Source organism: Cornus florida, unplaced genomic scaffold (assembly GCF_030987335.1).
Source record: "Cornus florida cultivar Cherokee Brave unplaced genomic scaffold, ASM3098733v1 CherokeeBrave_3.0.0_Hap2_Chr03, whole genome shotgun sequence".
NCBI classification, from domain to species: Eukaryota; Viridiplantae; Streptophyta; class Magnoliopsida; order Cornales; family Cornaceae; genus Cornus; species Cornus florida.
In genome coordinates, this window is record NW_026775573.1 from 92357352 (window position 1) to 92382956 (window position 25605).

Below are 25605 nucleotides of genomic sequence, written 5' to 3' on the forward strand. Positions count from 1 at the left end.
TCTCGAGTGAAGTGATAATTAACTTCAATATGCTTGGTTCTTTCATGAAATACCGGAATGGATGTAATGTGAACAGCTGCTTGGTTATCATAGAACAATGGAATAGGAGTCTTGACTATTAACCCAAGTTCCTCAAGAAAATGTTGTATCCACGTTAACTCACTAGAGGTATGGGCCATCACCCTGTACTTTGCTTTAGCGCTAGACCGTGCTACCACTGTTTGCTTTTTTACTTTTCCATGTAACAAGATTTCCACCAACAAATGTGCAATAGCCTGTAGTAAATCTCCTATCTGAGGGAGAACCCAGTCAGCATCTGTGAAACCTTCCACCCTAAGATGTCCATTTGGTTTATATAGCAACCCAAAACCTGGAGCTTGCTTGAGGTATCGGATAATCCGAAGAACTGCATTCCAATGTGATAAGCTAGGAGATCCCATGAACTGACTTATGACACTAACTGCATATGAGATATCCGGTCGAGGTGAGATAAATTAATTTCCCAAAAAGCCGTCGATGTCTGCCAGGATCATCAAATAGATCACCCTAATTTGACAAGAGTTTTGTATTTGGATCCATAGGAGCATCAACAGGACGACCACCCAACATACCTATTCCTTCTAATAAATCAAACACGTATTTTCTTTGAGATAAACTTATACCTTCCTTGGATCTAGCAACTTCAATACCCAAGAAATATCTGAGTTAACCCAAGTCTTTAGTGTGGAACTGATTTTGTAGAAACAACTTCAATTTAACAATACCTTCAGAATCATCACTTGTGATCACAATGTCATCTACATATACCATAAGGAAAATGAAACCAGCTTTAGTGTGCTGGTGAAACACCGAATGGTCTGTCTGACATCTTTTAAGACCAAATGCTAATGCTATCGCAGAGAACTTTCCAAACCAAGCCCTTAGAGATCACTGCAATCCATGCTGGGCCTTCCTAAGGCGACAAACCATAGTTGTTAAAGGCTCAAGGCGCATAAAAGCACAAATGCCTCCTGAAGCTTGAGGCGCAAGGCGAGGCGCGCGCCCGACTGAAGCAAGGCGCACGTTGGAAAAAAAAAAAAAAAAAAAAAAAAAAAACAAAACCCACCCAATAAAGTATTAAAGATGCAATAGTATATATAAAGATGTAAAAGTCAACTAAATGAATTACTTAAGTTAAATATTCAACATAAAGATGCCAAAACCAAGTAAATCAAGTACTTGAGTTCAAAACAGTGAATAATCAAACATATTAACATAAAGATGCAAAAGTCAACTAAGGAGAAGTATAAGATAAAACTAAAACAAACATAAACATCATTTCTTCCTAAGAAGACAACACTAATGAATCTAAATATCATTCTCGTCATCAATAAGCATAACATCATTTTGATCATCACTAAATGATTCATAATTCTCAGGATCCTCTTCTATCTCATCTGAATCATCCTCATCCTCATCCACAAGTCGAACTGAAGAACTTCCAGCTCCCTTTGTTGGTAACCGTGAACTAGAACTAGATTTTGATCTAGTAGACCGTTGCGGCCTGCTAGCCTCTCCAATACCAGCAAAATTAGTAACATCACCCCATGTCAAGGAATCATCTTCATAGACTAGATCATGTTCTGCATCAGAATCATCCATCCTCCCCGTCAACCACTCGTTGCTCTCATCAATGTCATCGAGTAAAATGGGATCAAGAGTGTCACACATATTATATCGATGCCTCAATGCTCTATTATATTTGATGAACACTAAATCATTTAAAGTTGTTTGAGTGAGCCTATTTCTTTTCTTGCTATGAAGTTGCAATAAATTCAACTTTAACTAGTAAGTATAAAAAATTAAAATTTTAATTTTCAACAATTAAATTACAAACCTAGTTAGTAGATAGTATATACTTACATGCTCAAACACGCTCCAATTTCGTTCACAACCAGAAGAACTGCAAGTAAGGCTTAAAACCTTTATAGCAAACTTTTGGAGAAGTTTTGTTGACTTGCCATAAGCTTCCCACCAATTAGCTATTAAAAAAAATTAATAATGATGTTTAGCAACTTTAGCTTCATCTTTCTATCGACTCTATTGTCAAAATAATTTTAACACTTAGCTATACTAACTTAATATACTTTACCACTTTACCTGGTCCTCGTGTACTTCTCTATCTAATAGCAAAGGGATTACCAAAGAAGCCCTCAGCTTTAGAATATAAGGACAGCTCCTCGGTAATTTTGTCTTGGTCTTTGACATCCGGAACTAACCTTGCAATGCATGCATACAAACCCTTTGCAATCTCTTCATCTTCTTCAATTTTAGGATTTGAATAAAAGTATTCTGGGTTCAAATAATAACCTGCTGCATGCAAAGGGCGATGAAGTTGAACATTCCACCTTTTATCAATTATTTCAAAAATATCCTTGTATTTGTCTTCTACTTCCCCAAATGATTTTGCAATGGCTTCTTTAGCCCTATCCATAGCCGCATAAATGTATCCCATGGGAGGCTTTTTCTCGCCATCAACTAATCTCAAAACCGGAATAAGAGGACCAGATACCTTAAGGCTAAAGACAATGTTGTTCCAAAAGGAAGGCATCAAAACATAAGAAGCAACTCTTTTACCGGCTTCCTCTTTCGCCCATTTACTACGATTCCATTCTTCTGAAGTAAACATCTTTCTCAAGTTATTATTTTGCTTGTGACTACTTGATAATGTGATGAAACATGTAGCAAATCGAGTCTTAGCAGGCCTAAGCAACTCCTTTTTATGAGTAAAGTTCCTCATAATGTTTAACAACTTTGGACGCATATAAATATAACTATTCAACTCCACTGCCCTCTGCATTGTTCTAGAGATGGACGGTATTTTCCCAATGTCTTCCAACATCAAGTCTAAGCAATGAGCAGCACATGGTGTCCAATACAAATGTGGGTGTTCTTTCTCTAACATCCTCCCTATTTGAAACCAAACGGAAAAAAGAAAAAATGATATAAAGAGAATGAGTAAATCAAAAAAGATTTAAATTATAAATTTTTAAAGAATGTAAACTCTAAAAGTTATAAACATTGAACATTCTTACCGGCATACTTATTGCTTGATTCGCTATCTGTGACGACTTGGACGACATTTGCTACTCCAATGCGGTTCACAAATTTATTAAGTAAGTCAAACATCTTTGCACCATCCTTTGAAAAAGAAGAAGTATCTATCAATTCAATAAACATGGTTCCCCTTGGACTATTTACTAGGAAATTAAGCAATGTTCTCCCTCTCTTTTGTCTGTCCACCCATCTGCCATTAATGAGCATCCAAATTTTGACCACTCCTCTCTATGGTCATTCATCAAAGCATTGGTATTATCCAATTCCTTCCTAAGCAAAGGAACTCTCACCTCATGATAACTAGGTGGTTTCATGCCAGGAACATATTGTCCAATTGCTTCAACAACCTCGACAAAGCTATCATACTTAACAGCATTGAATGCAATCCCTGCATCATACATCCACCTTGCAAAAGCAGTACACGCTCTTCCTCTCAACTCTTTCTTGCATGCATCATTAATGGTTGTCTGTTTTCCCCCCTCCTTTCTTCTTTGTACCACAATTTCCGGTCTGGGAGTGAAATATAAATCAATCGGTCCCTTTTGCTTTGCATCTTTGAGGAATTGACACTAGCACTGTCACTACTTGCACTAGCTACCCTTTTTCCCCGATTGTTAACTTCCATAGCGTCATCCTCATCCTCTCCATCAATGAAATTAATTTCATCACTAGGTAACAAATTCATTTGCTCTTTTTCTTCCTTTTTCTTACTCATGTATTCTTTGATTTCTTCTCTAACACTAGATGGGCATCTTGTGCATGCACTCACATTTCAATACCCTCCAACTAAGTGTTACTTAGCCCGATAAATACCTCCTTTTGTAACTTTTGCACAAAAGTTACAAGTGACGGCATTTGTATCTTTCAGATTCTCCAAATGTGAGTAATTCCATGCCGGATCCTTTCTTGAACCATCACTAGGCATCTTTTAAAGTACAAACTACAATCAAATTCAAGATAACAAAATAATAACATGATTAGCATCATGTAATCAGTGTCTACAACGAACTCTGACAAAAAAAAAAAATTACAGAGCTTCAAAGAATCAAAGGCTCAAAGCAATATTAACATTTCATGGACTGCTCACAAGTCACATTGTCACAAACACCTTGACAATTAACATGTTGATACATTTATATACACACTTATTACTTGCATATACTATATGAGATTTATCTACTATATGAGATGTAATATATATGCATATATGGACTGCATGATACCATATAGGCATATACCAACTGATATGTATACTACAATTTATTCCAGCAGCACAGAATTGTAAAGTTGTAAACTACAATTTATTCTAGCAGCACAGATTATAAAAAATAAAAGAAGAGGCTGAAGAGCAGAAGCAGAGAGAGCTAAGAAGAAGAATAGGAAAAAAAAAAAAAAAAAAAAGAGAAAAAATATTAGAGAGAGGCTGAGAGTCGAGAGAAGAAGAATAGAGGGAAAAAGAAAAAAAAAGAAATAAAGAAAAAAAAAAAAAAAGAGCCAAGAAGAAGAAGAATAGAAAAAATAAAAATAAGAAAAAAATATCAGAGAGAGGCTGAGAGCCGAGAGAAGGAAAAAATACAAGCAAGACTCAAGAGACTATAGTCAAGGAGAGCCGAGAGAAGACTGAAGAGAGAGAAAAAAAAAAAAAAAAAACCGAGAAGAGAAGAAGAAGTAAGAAGGAGAGAAAAAGAAGAAGCAAGGAGAAGTGGAGAACTTACCGGCGCTTCGCAAATCCGGGCTTCGCAGACGGCAGATCCGAGCTTCCCTTCCAGTTCCGGCTTCATACTTCTCTCTCTCTTCTCTGTATTTTCTTTCCTTTTGCCTTTTGCTTTTTGATTCTTTTTTTTTTTTTTTTTTTGGCTTTGTAACTTGCAAGTGATAAAAGCTTCAAGTCTTTAACATATCTGAATATTTTTATATCACAGACTCACTGTCTCACACAAGTCACAACCAAAATAATCAAAAAAAAAAACTTTTTCAAACAGGCGCGCCTGTAGCCCTGCACCTAAGCCCCAAAAGCGCGCACCTAGTACAAGGCCCTCGCCCTAAGCCTTTCAAGGTGCCAAGGTGGTGACTCAGGCGCGCGCCTTCGGCGACTTTAACAACTATGCGACAAACGGTATGACGATACTCCCCCTGAGCAACAAACCCAGGTGGTTGCTCCATATAAACTTCTTCAATTAAGTCGCCATGTAAGAAAGCATTTTTCACATCTAAGTGAAACAACAGCCAGTTACGATTGGCAGCAATGGAAATAAGGACCCATATAAATCTTTGCAACAGGGGAAAAAGTCTCATCATAATCAACACCATGAGTCTGGGTGTACCCCTTTACAACAAGACGAGCCTTCAAACGCTCAATAAACCCATCATGAAGGTATTTGACAGTGTAGACCCACTTACAAACAACCGGTTTGGAACCAAGAGGTAAGGGAACAAGATCCCATGTCCCATTATGATGAAGAGCATCCATTTCATTAACCATTGCTTTGCGCCAATTGGAATTAGAAAGGGCATCCTGCAAAGTCTTGGGAATAACAGTAGCAGATAATGTGGATAAAAAACAAGATAAAGAGGGTGAAACATGATTATATGAGACAAAATTAGAAATAGGATGTGCAGTAACACAAGAACGAATACCTTTACGCAAGGCAATAGGAATATCATTAGCAGGAGGAGGAACCTCAATAGAAGTAGACAATTGGGGCCGGGTTGCCTATGATCGTCGACTATAAACTTGTAGTGGTCGTTGTGTGACAGACTCTAATGAAGTAGACACAATTGGTAGCAGAAGCAACAAATCAGTATTTAAAGATGAACCACTGGCAGAGAAGTAAGAAGTGTCCTTAAAAAAGGTAACATCCATACACACAAAAGCACGACTAGTGTTACGGTCCCAACATTTATAACCTTTTTGAGTCCGAAAGTACCTAATAAAGACACACTTAATGGCACGAGGAGACAATTTATCAGTGCCAGGACGTAATATGTGAGCAAAGCGCACACTCCAAAAAACACGAGGAGTAAATGCAAATAACGGTCGAGTAGGAAAAACAAAAGAATAAGGGCATTTCCAGTTAAGAACGGAAGATGGCATACGATTAATTAAATAGCAAGCAGTTAAAACAGGCTTTGGAAGATGCATATGGATCATTAAAGTCCGAGCTATTTCAATTAAATGCCTATTTTTCCATTCTGCTACGCCATTTTGTTGAGGAGTATAAGAGCAAGAAGTTTGGTGCAAAATACCACGAGGTCCACGAGACTCACAAAATGTAGAAATAGCACCTTTGACATATTCCATAGCATTATCAGATTGGAAATTTTTTATAACACAGCCAAACTGGACCTCAATTTCTTTAAGAAATAATTTAAATATGGAAAAACGTTCAGATCGGTTTTTCATTAAAAACAACCAAGTCATCCTTGAATAGTCGTCAACAAAGGTAACAAACTATGAAAAACCTGAATTACTCACATGACGCACAGCACCCCAAATGTCAGTATGTACCAATTCAAATAAAGAAGACCGGCGATTATCAACTTGGGGAGGAAACAAGACTCTATGGTGCTTACCTAATTTTTTTTTTGATAAGTAATAATAAATTAAAAAAGGCGTTCAATAGGGGAACGCGTCCCGTAGACATAAAAGAAACCGGGGTCTAAGGCCCCAAAGAATCCAAAAAAGAAATTAAATCAACAAAAGAGGAACACGAATTTCTGTTCACATAACAAAAAAGAGAACGAATAATAAAAAGTTTCAGTGTCACTATAGGCGACTCCTTCCCTTCAAACATTCTACTATTTCGCTCCTTCCAGATGCACTACCAAATACAATGTGGTACAGATCTCAAATAAGCACGAACACTCCTACTCACATGACAACCTCTCCAAGCATGAATCAGCTCCTTAGTAGAGCGTGGCATTACCTAACACATGCCAAATAGGCCAAGAATGAGATTCCAGCAATCGTGCGCTACAGAGCAATGCTTTAGGAGATGATCGACTGACTCCCCATCTTGCTTACATAAACAACACCAATTAACAAGAAAATTTCCCTTTTCCTCATATTATCGATCGTCATAATCTTACCCCAAACAACAGTCCAAATAAAGAATGCCACCCTAGTAGGAGCCATAGAACACCAAATAGTCTTCCATGGAAAATCCTAGGATGCAAAATTAGACAGACATAAGAACAAAGACCTTACTGCAAAACGCCCATGAGAGGAGGGAATCCAAATCAAATTGTCATAACCCCTGCCAATTCCTTCTTGCCGATACAATTGATCCAAGAAAATGCTCCTCTTCCAACTCCCAATCCTGAAATGAACGCCGAAAATGAACATTCCACATAATCCCACTATTATCAAGCTGAGAACAGTTAGCTACTCTGGCATGTTTATCAACTGCAATACTATATAATCTGGGAAATGTACGACATAAAGGCTAGTTCCCACACCAAAGATCATCCCAAAAACGAACGCAACTACCATCACGAACTCTGAATTTGATATGAGAGGAAAAGGCATCCCATCCTTTCCGAATGGATTTCCAAGCCCCAACTCCTCCCGCAATAGAAACCGAACGAGTAGTCCATCCGCCAACATCTTCCCCATACCTGCAAGATACTAATCTGCACCAAGGACGATGTCTTTCCTTCCCGTATCTCCACAACCACTTGCCCAAAAGAGCTTGATTAAAAGGAATCAATCGTCTAATACCAAGACCCCCCAATTTTATAGGCTTGCATACTTGCTCCCATCTAACAAGATGATACTTGAACTCATCTCCCCTTCCTCCCCAAAGGAAATTCCTTTGAATTTGTTCAATTCTATCAACAACGGAGCATAGAATTTGGAACAAAGAAAGAAAATAAGTGGGAAGGCTTGATAAGGTGCTTGCCTAATTGACACGACTCACATTCTAAAGTAGACACTGACCCAAGAGAAGGAATGGCAGACTTCAAGTACCTTAAGGATGGATGACACAACCGATAATGCCACTGGTGGGCATTGGCAGAGACCTATGAATGGAGGGCAGTAGCACCAGTAGGCGACTCACAATCCAAGTAATAGAGACCATTTTTCGCAATGCCGCCACCAATTGTTTTCTTCGTTTTGAGATCCTGAAACACACAAAATGAGGGGTAAAAGGTCACGGAACAGTTGAGTGCCTCAGTGGTCTTACTCATAGATAATAAGTTGAAAGGAAACTTAGGAACAAGTTGCACATGAGATAACGAGATGGAAGGCACTAATTGAAGTGTACCCTGCCCTGTCCAATAATGGGACAAGTCCTGCCATCGGCTAAAGTAACAAAAGAAGGAGAATTAAACTTGTGAAAATCAGAAAATAGAGATTTATTACCCGTTATATGGGTAGATGCCCCATAGTCAAGAACCCAAGAGGAAGAGGAAGACTGGAAGTCCGAAAAACAAGCAACATTACCTGTTTGGGTAAAGTTGGCAACACTGTCAAGAGATGTGGGTTGTGTCAAATTGACTAAGGCATTGAACTCGGCTCGGGATATTCTGACACTATCAATACGAACAATTGCTGACATTTTTTTTCTTTTTGTTTTTTTTTTCTTTTTCTAGCAACACCAAAAAGCAGAAGGAGAAAATGTAACGACCCGAACCCGAGGGTCCAAATCGCTAACCGGGTCCTCATCCGAACCCGAGGCCAACTAAGGACACTACCGTCCTTTCCTACGTCAATACATAATATACGTGTCATCCCAGCGTTTAAAAAAAAAAAAAATAGTAATAGCAATAAAAATAAAATGAGATCATAGCTACAAAATATGTCACAACAGTCCACTAACCCATCGAACCCTGTGGAGGAGCATCGTCGCCACTTCCCTTCCGTATCCTGAAAAATATTAATAATAAAGGGGTGAGCATAAGCTCAGTAGGAAGTGTCTAAGACACACTTCTTATGACCCCGTGAATCCATACGAAGAATAGGTAAAGGCAAACGGGATCATGCCATAGGGAATATATATATATATGTATGTATATATCTCAATAACACCACAACTAACATATAACCAAATATCATCCAATCACTCATACACCAAGTATACTAATGAGATGCAATGCCATGCCAATATCGCTCCCCGTTTTTCAAAACAATTCCTTTATACCGTTCCAAACCGTTAATGCAATCCGGCCCATAGCACCTCTATGGCGCCACGAGGGAAGGATTGGCTAGCTTTCGCCGACCATATGGCACCTCCATGGTGTCGTCTAGGCCTAGGTAGCTCAACCTCCCTCTAGATCACATTAATACCCCGGACCATTAGGCGCCTCCTAGGCGTCCGGTTTTCACAAACCTTTCATCAAAAATCATTTCCCAAAAACAATTTCCTTTGTTTTAAAATACTTTCCCCTTTTTCTTTCCCAATGAATGCATGAATGCATGAATGCTTCATGCGTCTCAATGCCGTAAAATCATGCAAATCAACTTTAATAAATATTACAAGCTTATCAAGATAATTCTCATGGAAGAACAACATGCATATAAATAATCAAATTTTAGCCATTAAATATAAGAATTTAAAACACAACCATTTAAGCATGATTCTCTATTCATTTTAACAACTATCTACTCACAAATCACTTTCACATAGAAACCCACATGGATATACAAATTTAATATACAACACTAAAGAAATTTCTCCAAAGAATAATCACATTTAAGCATGTTGTACATTAATTATAGGAAAATGAATCACAAGAACCAAAGATTGAGTGAATTAGAACACCCCTACCTTGAAAAAGAATTTTCCTCACTGGATCATCAAAGCCTCAAGCTCCCGGCCTCCTCTGCAACTCTCAGCTCTCTCTCTGTCCCTCCTCAATCTCGGCCCTCTCTGCCTCTCTCCCTCTGTGAGCTCTCGGCTCACTGTCTCTCATCTCAACTTTTCTATCTCTGTTGCTCACACAAACTCAAAGCACACACACACTCAGCAGTTAAAGACTTTTCCACCGACACCATTCACACAACTCACCAACAAATATCAAAGATAATCATTACAGTTTCAATCTTCCTTTTTACCTTTTCTTATCCCATTAATTTCGTCCACTTGCCCACTCTTATCTCCATCAAATGCATTATATAACATATATACAATTGCATATATATTGTGGACAAAGTCAAACCACACAAATATCTCTCCAAAGCTTTAGACAAAGCCATGTGATCAGCCAGACCAAATGGATTTTTAGCCAAACAAAGCTCCAGTGGGTCCCACGGCACTATCACAGTTTTCTTCTTTCTTTCCTCTCATGCGGCAGTTGGTGCATCTCCTTCAGACAAGCAAAAATATATATATATATATATATATATATATATATATATAATCATAAAACCAACCCATCAACTAACTCATCAGTGGGACCCGCACCAAAAATCATCACCATTTCCATTCTTTTAATTTTGGCTGCTAGCTCCCATTTACACCGTCAGATGCAAACAAAAAAAATATATATATATATATATATAATATATACAATTGCAAAACAAAGAAACCAAACCAACCCATTAAATGTCTTAATTGGGTAAATCCAATCATAATCAAATAATTAATTATGACAACTAAAAATATAATGAAATAAATTAAATCCTAAAACCCGGGTTGTCACAGAAAAGAAAAGAAAAACATAAAAATAAAAAAAATAGAAGACCAGGAACAGAGGAGGAAAAAAAAAAAAAAAACAGAAACTGAAAAAAAAAAAAATACTGGTCTACCGGATCCAAAATGGGTCGGATCTGTAAATGAGTCGGGTCAACTGAATCAGGTTGAGCTTGAACCGGATCTCTGCAAAACCGGTTTTAGTGAAACCGAATCGGGATAGCATAACCTGGTTTGGGATAACTTCAAGCCTGCAACCAAACCCCACCCTTCTTCTTCACTATCAGCGCCGGCGAGGACCACAATCTGCTGCCGACAACAAACAAACAAGGATCCGAGGTCCAAAAATGGAGAATCGAGACCTCCACAAGGCGAAGCCCCAACCACAAATCAATTAACAGCCAAGGGACGAGAAGCAACTGCAAATCTCTCGGCTACAGCAAAAAACCACACTCAGTTTCAAAGAAGCCGCCAACCACAAACTCAGTCACAAACGGCGACTACACAGGGGTGGTCGTCGATGGGCTACACAGCACTTAGGATCTGCACACTGATTCGTGACAATGGCACAGCAATGATAACAACACTCGAGGCTAGTACACACCCTAGCCCTTGCGGCGGCGTCGGAAACCCAACACAAGTAGTGACTGCCGAATTGCGTCAGCAACAATACCGACCAACTGAACACAAAGAGGCTGTGACGGCAACACAGACAGCGACTCAACAGCGACAAATACGAGGTACAAGACAAAGGGGTTGTCTGACAGTTGAAGCCAACACACAGAAAGAACTAAAAAAAAAAATTTGAGTCCTCTGCAACAGCGAACAGAGAACCTTTGTGGATGGGACCTCTGTACTTCTGCAACTCTCCACGCTTTGGTGGCAACGACAATGGTCGGATCGTTGCTCTGATACCATGTGAAAGGTTTAATGTGTGATGAAAGAGAGAGAGGAGAGAGCAGATGGAGCAGAGCAAAATGGTGGAGGCACAGCCTCAGTTTCATATCATCAACCCTAAACATAAAAGGGTTTATATACAAAGACAAGAAAGGCCTATTTGCATAATGGCCACAAACTCTACATACTATTACAAACTGACCCCAACATAAATATACATATCTACATATAAATGTTCTAACAGTTATAATCAGTCCAGAATGTCTCTCATAAAAGCTTTCAATTCTTTAAATATTATTGAGAGAAATTATATTTTTAGAGAGAACTTTGAGAATCAATCTAGAGTTCTTCATAGATTGCCATACTATGTGTGATTGAGAGAAGCAAACTAAGGAGTAGAATTGAAATTATCCATCAGAGCATCAACTGAGTGGTCTGCAAAGAACAAGTTGAACAGACATCACTAGTTATTGGATATCAGAAGTCTACGAAGAAGCAAATTGCGCGAGGAACGAGGATTTTACTTACCATACTACATGAGTATGGTGGCTATAAATATGATGTTATAATCAGTCTAAAATATCTCCAATAAGAGCTTTCAATTCTTTATATATTAGTTAGCGAAATTATATTTTTAGAGAGAAAACTTTGAGAATCAATCTAGGGTGTAGATTGCCATACTATCTGTGATTGAGAGAAGCAAACTAAGGAGCAGAATTGAAATTATCATTCATGGCATCAACTGAGTGGTTCACAAAGAGCAAGTTGATCAGACATCACTAGTCGTTGGAGATCAGAAGTCCACGAAGAAGCAGATTGTGTGAGGAGTGAGACGGTTGATGGATCAGTGACTAGAGCATTTGGGAGATCTTAAGCAAGTCTGATTGAGGAGGCACTAGGTGTTTCTTGGGTAGAGTCTGGTAACTTAGTCTGTAATCTCTTTCTCATATAGTGGATTTTGATCTGCCTGGGTTAGTTCCCATGGTTTTTCCCTGATGAAATATATTACGTCTACTTAATTTTATTTATTATTTTATATGTTTATATGATTGCAATTGAGACATCTAATCAATTAATTAACTGAATACATGAAGAAAATGCATCTATGAGAGGTTACATGTTGCACCAGTTAGGGAAGAGACATGAGCACCAGAATGAGATGGTTTGACCATGCAAAATATAATTCCCCTGATTACAAAACTAAGGATCGATATGGTTCATGTTAAAGGAGTACAAGCATTATGGAAAGGCCAAAAGGCTGTGGGTTGAGATCGAAAGAAAAACAAGAAATCCTACATAGAGAGAATAACAGAATCGGATTCTTGGAGCCAACTACAACTCTTACATCTGAACCAAACGATTAGATGAAAACTCTATGCCTTGAGAATGACATGAATTTTGAGATTCCAACGACTGCAACAACCAATCATTAAAGTTTCTAGGACTAAACCAAATAATACTTCTCCAATCATTTTCCATTACGTCACATCCAAATATATAGAAAAGGGAAATGAAATCTCCAGAAAACATTATAAGCAACAATAACTTCAGAATTATTGCAAATAACTACAGCTAATTGTATCCATTGTGCAGGTTTATCAGTTAGCTTACTTTGTATATAAATACAATTAATACTGATAAGATTACAAAGGAACTTACAAGGATCCTGCACAAACTGCTTTTGTCCATTGTCATTCCATGAGGAAACAGCCATAATGGACCTATTGAGGTTTCATTTCAAAAAAGCATATAAAATAAATATTCAGTGTTTCTGAATCAAATGTAGCTAAAAGAGTTGGACTTCACATATGGGACTCACTTATCACTATCAAGTAGTACGGCTGCAGCCTCAAAATAGTCAAAAAAATCGCGGGCGATTTCCATATCATCTGCACTTGTTGAAGATTTCTCAGCATAGTGTTTCACATTTCCCAGCAAAAATACAAAGGAATAATGTGAAAAGATAATTTAAAGCAAGACCATCACCTTCAAGTATGATAACTCGGCTAAAATTATGTTTGTAAAACAATTGGTCCAATGCCCATTTATAGTGACCTAGAAAACACCAGTGTTTAAAAGCTTTGAGAAGAAATATCAGAAAAGGAAAAAGAAAAGAAGAAAAACATCAAGAGCAATCCTTACGCGCAATCTTGTAGTATGCAATCAACTCCCCAGGCCTTTCAGTATGGACTGGTTCATAATCCAAGTGCTGCAAGAAACTGAAGTTAGGCCTCAAGGTAGCCCTAATTAGCCAGTGTACTACAACTATTCTTCAAAGAAATATTAGAACATACTTTTTTGGATTAATACAAAAATACAAATAGCTAAAAGATTTCAGGTTTAAGCCTCAAGCTCAAAGACAGAGGCAAAATAACATTTGGCATCCCACATTGCCTGGGGAAGATGTTACTGACACTTATAAGGGAAGATAACTCCTACCCAGGTGGACATGTTTTGAAAACTGTGAGCACCAAGAGGGTGCAAGGTGGACAATATTTGCACGGTCCTAATTGACAGTATCAAAGTCAATCCCTAGTCAGAATATGGGAGAAGCGTGCACAAAACCCATGAAGTTCAGGACAATGAGGGAGGGAGGGCACATATAAGTCTCCTATTTGTGTAGACACATTTTGAAAACCGTGAGCGCCAAGAGGGTGCAAAGCAGACAATATATACTCAGCATGGGGTGGGTCCTAACAGTTGGCTGCGGTGCTGTGCCCATCGGTTCAATCCTAAGAAAGCGCATGATGGTTGGAGAATGTTGTAAATAATGAAATAGAAGTGTAGAGAGAAATGAAACAAGAACACATTTATTACGTGGTTCAGTCACTAGGGCCTACATCCATGACACAAATAGCCCAAAGGGCTACATCACTTTTTCTCTTTTTTCTTTTTTTGATAAGTAAAAATATATTAGAAAAACGTTCAAAAGGGGAACGCGTCCCTAATACAAGAAGAAAAAAGGTCTAAGGACCAATAGAATCCAAGAGATCAAATAAATCATCAATTGAGGAGCATGCATTTCCTCTTACATAACAGAACAAAGAACGAAGAATATGAATTTTTAAATTAGCTAAAGACGATTCTTTTCCTTCAAAGGATCTATTATTCCTCTCACGCCACAAACACCACCAGGCACAATGTGGAACAATCTTCCAATAATCACGAGTTTGTTCTTTAACAGGACACCTTTTCCAAGCGTTAATCAATTGTGAGGAGTGTTTAGGCATTACCCAAAAAACACCAAACATGTAAAAAATAAAACTCCAACAATCATACGCCACAGGACAATGCAAAAGAATGTGATCCACGGATTCACTATCAGCTTTACATAAACAACACCAATTAACAATGATGTTGCCTCTCTTTCTCAAATTGTCCAATGTCAAAATCTTCCCCAATGTGGCAGTCCAAACAAAGAATGCGATTCGAAGAGGAGCTTGAGAACGCCAAACAGACTTCCAAGGGAACTCAGGACCAACGAAATTGGACAAACAGAAGAACATAGATCGGACGCCATATCGACCATGAGCTAAAGGAACCCACAAAATATCATCACAGCCTCTGCCAATATCCTTCTGCCTATACAACGTATCCAAAAAAACACAAGCTTCCTCCATTTCCCAATCCTGAAAGGGCAGCCTAAACCGCACATCCCACGTAACTCCATTGCTATCAAGTTGATAACAATCAATCACGTAAACATACTTATTGGCTGCAATACTGTAAAGTCTAGGAAAGGAGTGAGACAGCAACTGATTGCCGCACCAAAGGTCCTCCCAAAAACGAACATGTCTGCCATCACGAACTTTGAATCTAATATGTGTGGAGAAAACATCCCAGTCCTTCCGAATGAATTTCCACACACCAACGCCTCTCGTAATAGTGACTGGAAGAGATGACCAGCCCCCACTCTCCTCACCAAAACGACACGAGACAACTCTTCTCCACTGACGATGACGTTCCCTTCCAAATCTCCATAACCACTTTCCCAAGAGAGCATGATTAAAAGGAACGATTTTTCGAATGCCTAACCCGCCTAACCTCAACGGTTGGCAAACTTGATCTCAATTAACAAGATGATACTTAAACTCCTCTCCCCTTCCACCCCAAAGAAAATCCCTCTGAATTTTTTCAATCCTTTCAGCAACAGAGCATGGAATTTGAAACAAAGATAAAAAATAGGTAGTTCCCCCCAACCCCCCCAGATAGATACTGTTTTTTCCATCCTGCTAATCTTTTCTCATATCTATTAATCACTGGATCCCAATTCCTAACTCGTGTAGAAGAAACTCCCAAAGGCAATCCTAAGTAAGGAAGAGGAAAAGTACTAACTCCACACCCTAGGACAGCAGCTAAGAAGGAAATATCTGGGACATCCCCCACTGGGACAAGCACACTCTTTCCGACATTAATCTTTAACCCAGAAACCGCTTAGAAGCAAGCAAGAATGCACCTAAGATATCTGAGTTGAGAAACTTCAACATCACAAAATACTAACGTATCATCCGCAAACAACAAATGGGAAATCTGCATCTGATGTTCAACATCTCTGCCAACTCTGAACCCCCTGATGTAACCCAAATCTTCCGCTTTTCTCATTAACCTGCTCAGACCTTCCATGACAATAAGGAAAAGAAAAGACGATAATGGATCTCCTTGTCACAGACCACGTGAGCTAACAAAAAAACCCGTAGGTGAACCATTCACGAGCACAGAAAACATAACAGACGAGATACAAGTCACTATTACTCTCTCAATACATACATAATATAATGGTGGAGGCTCCTTTATACAGGAGAAGAAATGATGAGAATGGAAAGAATTAGAAAATAGGAAACAAGGAGGATTTTTCTCCACTGATTCCTCTAGTAACACCAAATCTTCAATAATAGGAAACAACATCAATTACTGAAAAACTTTCTTCCATTAAATCTTCAATACTCCCCCTCAAGTTGGAGCATGAATGCCCAACTTGCCATTAAGATGACGAGTAACAACAAGTGTGAATCATGAAGAGAGAAGAGAGAAGACAAAGAATAATGATACCGAACACACTGACAGCCCAAACAAGTTAACCAAAAACTACCGGAGATATGGCAAAGGCGAGGACAATGCTAGCGAGCACACCGGCAGCCCAAACAATTCGATAAAAACTGCCGAAGACGAAGGCAAAGATGAAGACAATGCTACCAAACACACTGGCAACCCAAACAAGTCCATAAAAACTGCCGGAGACACGGCAAAGGCGAAGAACATTACTGCCAAACAAACCGGCAGCCCAAACGAGTCACAAATAGTACCGAGAAACCCTTAGCAACATTTCAGATGCTAAGGGAATACCCCAACATAGGGGTTCAAACCTAGGAAGAGAAATTAGGCTTTGATGCCATGTTATAAATAATGAAATAGAAGTGAAGAGAAAAATGAAACAAGAACACATATATTACATGGTTCAACCACTAGGGCTTACATCCATGGCACAAGGAGCCAGAAGGGCTACATCACTTTTATAATACTCTCTCAATACATACATAATAAAATGGTGGAGGCTCCTTTATTTTGGAAAAGAAATTATGAGAATGGAAAGAATTAGAAAATAGGAAACAAGGAGGATTTTTCTCCACCGATTCCTCTAGTAACACCAAATCTTCAATAATAGGAAACAACATCAATTACTGAAAGATTTTCCTCCATTGATTCCTCCATTAAATCTTCAATAGAAAATAATAAAATAAATGTGGTTGCGATAATCGGTGAAATGACCTGAATTGTGAATATAATATGTTATATTTTATGCTCGCTTGCATAATCTTGTTATTTTTCTGTCGTTTATTTAAACCAACCAAGCTAAAATACAATTTCCAAGCTCGATTATTAAACGAGCCAATCTCAAACATCCCCTAGCTCAGCTCATTAGTTCATGAACGTGTTCGTGAACAAGCTTGATAATCTACTCGATTTGAGCTCGAAAATATATAAATATATATCTATATTAATTATATATACTAATAGATAAATAAATTTGGGCCTTAAATTAGTCAAAGATAGAGCCTAAAACAACCTAGCACAACCCATTCCTCTTCAAATTAAAAGAGACCCAATACATTTCTCTTAAAATTAAAACAGGCCAAGCCTACTATCCTTCCCAAGCTCAACTCTCATATACTATATAAACCACAAAACCCTAATCTTCCCCCTCATTCTGAGTAACCCTAGCCGCAAGAGAAGAGAAGATAAGAAGAGAAGATATCACAAAAGAAGATTGTTGCGACCTGCAAGCCCTATCAAGCTGGCAAATCATTCCACCAAATCACACCGGCGACTACAAATCTCTTAATCGTACCTGCAACTACTCTCTCTCATTTCTTTCTGATCTCTCTCGTTCTGTCTCTCTTTGTTTATGAGATTTGAATCAATGTTGAATTAGGATTATTTTGGGGTGAATTCGTAAAGATCTATCGGTTGAATCATTGAAGCTCGATCTTGTCTCATCAAGTTGAAGCTTATCGAGATCGCCAAGCTGAGCTCAAACCCCTTTGAAATGCAGTCGAGCCAAGCTTGATCACAGTTGGATTAGGCAAGATCAACTATCTTCCCCACAGATTAAAAATTCCTTCCCAGAACCCTTTGAGGTGTCGGATCCTAGACCTAGTCTTCATGAGGCACCAGAACCAGGTGACTCACCACTTGAGCCAACCCCTTGGGATTCAACTATCTTTGTGAAAAGTACTTTACTAACAGCAATTTTATGACAGCTCTACTAATACAAGCGCTTTTTTCATTCAAACACAATGCCAGACGGGCCCTAAGAAGAAAGTGGATGCTATAGTTGTACCTAATGAGTTGAGAGTGGCAGGGGCTAGTTATCAATTTAAGGAACACGCTCATAGGTGGTGGGATAGTGTTAAGAGGACCAACATGAAGGAATATATGACTTTGGGCTGCTTTTGAGGCAATATTTATTGAGAAATATTTCCCAGAAGTGGTATGTGATACAAAAGCAAACGAGTTCATTGACTTGGTGCAGAGGAACAAAATCGTGGCTATGAGGCCAAATTCAAATAACTATCCTGATTTGCCCAGCATGTGATTCCTGATGAGGTTTCAAAAAACGAGCATTTTGATCAAGGAATCATGCCATCCATTAGGTAAAATAGCTGCGCTAGAACTACAGAACTATTCAGAAGTAGTGGAGTGATCTTTGATTGTTGAGAATGAATTGGACGGCGGTGGGAGAATCCGAGATACTAGGACTTGAAACGGAAATCAAGGACAATCTGATCCAAAGCGTCGAAGGACTGCCTCTCAGCAGCAGCAACAGAACGATCAACCGATAAAGACTTCTGGGTGGATTGAAGGAAAGCATACATATTTTTTTTAATGAAAGACAAATCAGAGACAGCATGCCATAGTTACAATCAACATTGTGTGGATACAGATCCTCCAAACCATGCTCCTGGGCATGCACATAGAATAAAAATTTACATACCTGCATATAAGTGAGCTGCTCGTAGCTCAAAGCCTTATTTCTGACATCCTGATTTGACCCATCCTAAGAAAAAATTAACAACTTTTAGCTGTTTTGTCCCTCAACCTCCTCTAAAATGTAAGAATCATACCAATGAGACAACTTAAGTTTGTCATGGTAAGCACCTGGGATACGAAAAGAGGATACCTTGAAGCCACAGCACTTTGGTATCTAGAGAATGTAAGAAATGTCCAAACGGTGTTCAACTTCCGAAATATCCATAACTGAATAAAAAGCAGGAGAAAAATGCTCGTAAACCAAAGACATACTTTAAGATTGATCTGATAGTCCTTTCCAGATAATCAGCACGATTGCAAGCCATAACCACTATGGCTGCCACTGGCACCTGATCAATTTATCAGAAAGGACATGGAATTCAAGTGATGATTTCTAAGCGGAGAAAAACTAAAATCAAATAGAAGGAAAGGAAGGAAACAAAATGCTAAACCCTTCATTTCGTCCAAACCTGTACTTTGTCAATCATTTTTTCAAGGTCTTTCCCTGCAAAAGAAAATATAACAAACATCAAACCATGTACCCACACAATCAACAAGCCAGTACCCAGTGTTGCTCCTGCCAACTCAAGGTGTGGGAGAGATAGGCATGGTATAGACCTAACCTTTGATATTATTTGACAACGTGCTTGCAAACAACCTAGAACTGACTCTCACACATGCATACAAGCAAATAAGTCTAATATGAATATATTTACAAAGAGAGAGGAGGGGGGCTCCCCCCTCAAATTTTTTATATTCTCATTTTGTATATACAAAATTCTAAAAATGTCCCACTGATCATTTGACATTACATATCCATAGCTTTAATCCTCTCTTTTCCTAGTTGTGTTTCAGGCTCTCTTTCAGCTTTTTCTTCTTTAATGAAAAATCCCAACCTCTAAGAAGGTACCAAAAAAAAAAAAAAATCTTAAATAAAATATTCTTCTCTATATCTCTTTTATTGCATTGTGATACATGAAAATCATAAATATATACCCGTTATAAAAATGTGAAGACCCATATTGTAAAGCGTGCAATTCTCTTAATTATTTGGTTTAATCTAATTATCAATTAGTTTTTGATTTGGAGAACCTAACTGAAAATACTTCAATCCTAATACAAAAACAAGTTTCAATCATTACTTCTTCTTTTTTAATTGCAAGCAAGGACTTCCTAAGTTTGTTGATTTCTAATTAAGTTGATTTATTAGAAAATTCTTAATAGCATTCACTGAATCATTGTAAAAGGGAATGAGGGATAAACAAGAATACAAGCACACATTTGAATTTTTTTTATTTTGTATAATTGTGCGACTTCAATATACATAGTTCTCTTCGATTTGTATAAACATATTGCTTAATATAAAAATTCACTGAGGAATTGTCAATGTAATAATTTAAGGGGAAAAAAATTTGTCAATGTAATGAACAAAAATATAATCAATTAAAATAAAGTTCATTTATGTATTATTTTGTTAAAAATTATCTTCAATTTTTTTTATCTAATTATCTAATTATTCTTCAAGAAATCCCCCCATCCCCCCCCCCCCCCCCCCCCCCCCCACCCCCCTCTTCTTTTCTCCCTCTCTGTCACTGATTATGTGCATATAATCCAGTACTACTTATTCTTAATCTAGAACAAGAGGATGATTTGATTATAAAAATTACAAAGTACAAGAATTATCGTAAGCAAATATATACACATGAGCATTTTCAAATGGAAAAATAATGTGCTGGCTGAAAAAGGTAACAAGCTAAGATTTTGTGCCAAAAGCCTTGAAATGTGTCAAAAATCAGATCTGAAATAGTGATAAATCAATGGAAAAAAGATGCATAAGATGAAGTTTATTAAAATAAAACAATTTAGTTAACAGCACATAAACAAGAAAACTATTGGTGATACAGACATCCATACGAAGAAAACAACCAAAGTCTCCACTAACCAGCAGCTCAATTTAGTAATTTACCACCACCCAGAATAACAATGTGATCAGTATGTGCATAGATATATTGTATTCTGCATTAAAGCTATAAAAACATCCATGAAACCATCAAAAAAGGATGCTGCATTATGACAACAAATTTTACTAGATAGTGTACAAGTAGGAAAAATGCTGAAAAAATAAGAAAAAAATACAATTAGGAAGGAGTAGAATTGAAGACAAATAAATAGACTTTCTTCCTTTGTCAATGGAAAGAATGAGGTACAGAAGAATCTTTATTAGTAGCAGTAGTAAAAAGGCCAGTTGACTCGTGTTTCCTTCTATCAAATCAAAATATCGAGTCGTGACAAGTGTAATAAGAAGAAATTGTGACTAGTACCAACAGTGCGCTTCTTAGTTGTCTCGTTCTTTTCTTTTATTATTATTATTATATGTTGGGGCAGCGAAAGCACGCGAACACAAAGATCCAATGAAAGCCAACAAAGCAATCACACACAAACACAATATTAATTAATTTGTAGATTTTGTCCCTAAAATTTATTAAAATTTTGCATTGGCCCCCCAATTTTTTTCAAAACACATGTATTGACCCAAAATAAAATTAGTTTGTCTCCTTGAAATTTAAAATTTTTTCAACTTGCACTCTTTCAACTATACTTCTAAAAATTCAAATATTATGAAACAAAAATTTAAGCTCATTATTATTATAGACATTTTTTTTGGTAAATAATTATTTTTTTTTGATAAATATTTTTGGTAAATAATTATTATACTCGTTATCGCAACACATTGTTATTTTATTTATATATACACGTACAATATCTATAATATTAATTCAAGAGAGAGAAAAAGGAATAAAATAACTAATGTTCCCTCATGTTTGGTAAAAATGCATGCTACTACCATTTTTTAAAAGGAATACCATTTTTTGTCAATCATTTTTGTAAAATGGTATTTTTATAAGAAAAATATCTAAAATTATATAACAATCTTTAATGGCAAGTCCTAGGAATATTTGGAAAGAAGATAAACTAAAGTATTGTAAGACTCTCAATAACAATAATAATATCATATATGCTAATACTTTTAGTTATAACTTTCTAAATAACAAATTTTATAACCATTTGTATCTTGTTTAATAACTCAATAATAATCTTGTTGAATTTAAAATATTTTTTTTGACTTAAAATTCATTATGTTTTTCTAATCTTTCATCTAGGTATATATTTCCCTAGTGGAATCAAAGTACTTAATTTTCTTCTTCCAAAAATTAGATTTTTGAAAAACTGAAACAACTGATAAAGGAAAATTGATTTTCTAACAATGCTTATTTTTTTACGTTTCTTCTCCATAATGTTCTTTCTAAAATCATTTTTTTTTTTTTCTAAGTTGCATTTTTCTCATTTTTGAATTTTCTCAACATATATATACTATGACTTTAAAAATATATATATTTCCATTGATTTATAAATTTTTTTTAATTTTTGTTACATAGTTCAAATCCAGCCCCCCCAATCTTAAATTTCTGGCTCCACCCCTGCATGGATGAGAAGAGATTACACTATGATTCAAAGAGATATTACAACAATAGAGTACCAACACCGCATACATGTCATTTCCCCATGTACCACTCCACAAGCTTATCTTCTCGCTACCAGTGAACCTCAGTGGGATCCCTACTCTACCAACCCATAAACTACCTCTACCCATCAACTCCCTCATGAGACTACATCTCTCTCAATTTCATAATTCTCAACCCATAACCTAGGTGCCTATTTATAGAATTCCAAAACCAATTCCTTGTTGGACAAGGATTATAATTTCTTAAAGGCCAAGACTTGCTAAATAAAAAAATTACGCAACAAAATACAACTCTAAAATAGAAACATAATTAGAATAGGAATTGAGACACAATTTCCAACACTATAATTATTTGGGTCTCTGGTTACAGGCCAATTTTGCTGATACAAGTGTCACCACTTGACCATGGTCTCATGGAAAATCATGAGATAATCAACCATGGAAGCATTTTCTGCAAACCACATAATCAACAATGGAAGCATTTTCTGCAACCACTTTTCTTTCATTTCGCCTATCTTTTGGGAGACAAGTTTCAAGACAAGAAAAAATTATGCTTAACATTTTCTAGCTACTTCTCTTCTCTAATGGGATCCCCCCCATCCAACAAAACAAGAATAAGAGAAATTTCTGTAGATCTTCCTTTCCCTTCTCTCCTTCTCTTACCTCTAAGCATAATTTTATATCATTCCTCAAATTTTGTGTTCCTCATCATTCACTCCAGAATGAGTTATCAGTTTGTCTCTCTATTCATGACAACAAGATGCTTCGACAGAAGCCATTGAATTGCTTAGTTATAAATTGCTTGAGGATATTTAACCAGTTGTTTTTTGGCTGAACATACAGAGGATTAAACCAAATCAGATAGGGCCAGAAGTGACCAGCAAATCATATTCAGCTTCACAACACTGTAAGCAAAAAGAACAAAAACTATAAACAACTGAGGACGGAGCTAACTTAACAAGTTTAATCATTTTTCCCCTAGCCAAAGAACAAAGGAGCAGGGCCTTTCACCAAAACAATAATAATAATAATAATACAATGAAAATGCTGTAGATGTTTCTGAAGAATCACAAGTTTATGAAAACAGATGGATCTTAATCCTACACGATCAGTGAAGGATTTACTTGTTTAGAAATTTCTTTTTTCTTTTTATTTTTTTTTTTTGATAAAAAATTCATTAAAGGCGCTCAAGAGGGGAGCACTCCCAAAGAACAAAAGGCACCCATGGCGACACTACAATTTCAAGCTATCTACAAAGTCCAAAAGACTATCCATAGATAATACAATTTCGCCCATTAACAACTAGCAATATATATATATATATATATATATATATATATATATATATATTTCACCCATTAACCCAACAATGCCTGGAAGATTTACAAGTATATGCCATTACAGCACAAGAGAGCTTTGTCCAACTATATAATATATATATTTGTGTGTTTGTGTATACCAATGAAGGGTTTCCCATATATACCTTTTTTGAATTTGTTCTGGACTGTAAGAACTATCAGATTTATATAGAGAGGAAAAGAACTGCTATGGGGACAAAATAAGCGAAAAATACTTTTGCTGGTGAGGACATACTTCGAAGATCTTGAACAAGTGCTCTCAATTGCTCGCACTCCTGGTCTTTTTGCTTCCTTTCTTCTGAAATTGTAGCATGTATTTAGTGGCAAGTATCTACAAGGATATCTTTTTACTAATAAAAGAAAGCAACATTTCAAATTTATAATCAAAGAGCATATTTTAATACACTTAGCTTCAGATACCAGTTACTTAAAAAAGGAAAATGAAAAAGCAGCAAAATTTATACAAGAATGATGAGGTTTCCTCTTCGGCCTTCTGTTACACGTCCGTAAGATAAAGTAATGCCCATTGACAATAGCTGTTTCCAAGAATTTCCAGTAACCAATAAACCATGTGGTTAGCTGATTCCAAGAATTTTCAGTGAGCGAAAAACCATTTGGGGGAAAAAATAACAATCTATAGTTTGTATTTTCCTGTGTGCTAGACTTTGCTAATGTTTTAGATTTCAAGTATTGTGACTTTGAATAATAAAATCAAATTGCACAGTTATTATTTTTTTATTTGTGCTAAACTTTTGGTAGTCAATGTTTTCTTTCTATGCAGAATAAATTGGGAGCATTAACTCAAGATATCCAATATTGAATAATTAAGATGCTCAAAATATTTATTACAACCTCCTTTACAATCAAGGTTTTGAAATTAGGCCGACTTCAACTTGGCCAGGGTCAAGACCTGGTTTATCCAAAACCTCAAGTGAAACAGAATTTCACAGCTGTCTCGGACCGACTCACCTGCAACGGCTGCGATGGACAGTAGTGTTTTCCAGCAGCTATATAAAGCTGATTTTTCCCTAATTTTTCACATTTCTCTATTCCAAACAAGTTTCTCAAACCACTAAACAAACTCCAAAGTTCAAACACATCAAACAACTTAAATTTACAAAATCAGAAACAAAAAACATAAGACTTGACCGCAAATCTTCAATAAAAAGCTTCCGGTCTTGCAAATAATCTATTTTGTTTTCATTCTTGTTTTTCACCCAAATCTAACATTAAATTATTGTTTTATTTTATATCTGACATCTGCTACAAATCTCATGGTCCATCTATTTTCGAATATTTCCTTCTGTTTTTTTTCTTTCTCAAAAAGAGTAAGTGATTTTTAGCTAACGCTCACAGAAGAGGAAATCATATTGGCATGCTTCATATTGATGGGAATATGGTGACCAGGGAAGAGGATGCTCGGAACGGTTTTGTGTCCTTCTATCAGCAGTTATTTTCAGAGACTGTGACCTGGAGACCCTTGTTGGATGGGCTTGACTTTGCGGGTATCTCGGGTGAGAATATGGATTGGCGTGAGAAACTGTTTGAGGAGGAGGAGGAGGTGCTGGAA

At 36.9% G+C, this 25605-nt stretch overlaps 2 protein-coding genes across 5 annotated transcripts in view; both read right to left on the reverse strand.

Moving 5' to 3' along the window:
- Positions 1 to 25605, reverse strand: part of LOC132300879 (alpha-1,3-mannosyl-glycoprotein 2-beta-N-acetylglucosaminyltransferase) — a 57921-nt gene that overhangs the window by 17423 nt on the left and 14893 nt on the right. For 2 of the 4 annotated variants that reach the window (XM_059798156.1, XM_059798154.1), the window contains 9 exons: positions 24251 to 24333; positions 19625 to 19659; positions 19428 to 19504; positions 19284 to 19329; positions 19120 to 19182; positions 13770 to 13836; positions 13614 to 13682; positions 13447 to 13516; positions 13287 to 13348 (listed from right to left, as the gene is read on the reverse strand). In XM_059798156.1, coding sequence (XP_059654139.1) covers positions 13287 to 13348; positions 13447 to 13516; positions 13614 to 13682; positions 13770 to 13836; positions 19120 to 19182; positions 19284 to 19329; positions 19428 to 19504; positions 19625 to 19659; positions 24251 to 24333 — 572 coding nt within the window. The remainder of the gene's footprint in view (positions 1 to 13286; positions 13349 to 13446; positions 13517 to 13613; positions 13683 to 13769; positions 13837 to 19119; positions 19183 to 19283; positions 19330 to 19427; positions 19505 to 19624; positions 19660 to 24250; positions 24334 to 25605) is intronic. The other 2 variants (XM_059798157.1, XM_059798155.1) reach the window with 1 other exon arrangement.
- LOC132300880 (uncharacterized) lies at positions 1881 to 8912 on the reverse strand. The gene is made up of 2 exons (XM_059798158.1): positions 3075 to 8912; positions 1881 to 2949 (listed from the first exon to the last, which is right to left on the reverse strand). The coding sequence occupies exons 1-2, from the start codon at positions 3301 to 3303 to the stop codon at positions 2159 to 2161; spliced, it is 1020 nt and encodes a 339-aa protein (XP_059654141.1). The 5' UTR covers positions 3304 to 8912; the 3' UTR covers positions 1881 to 2158.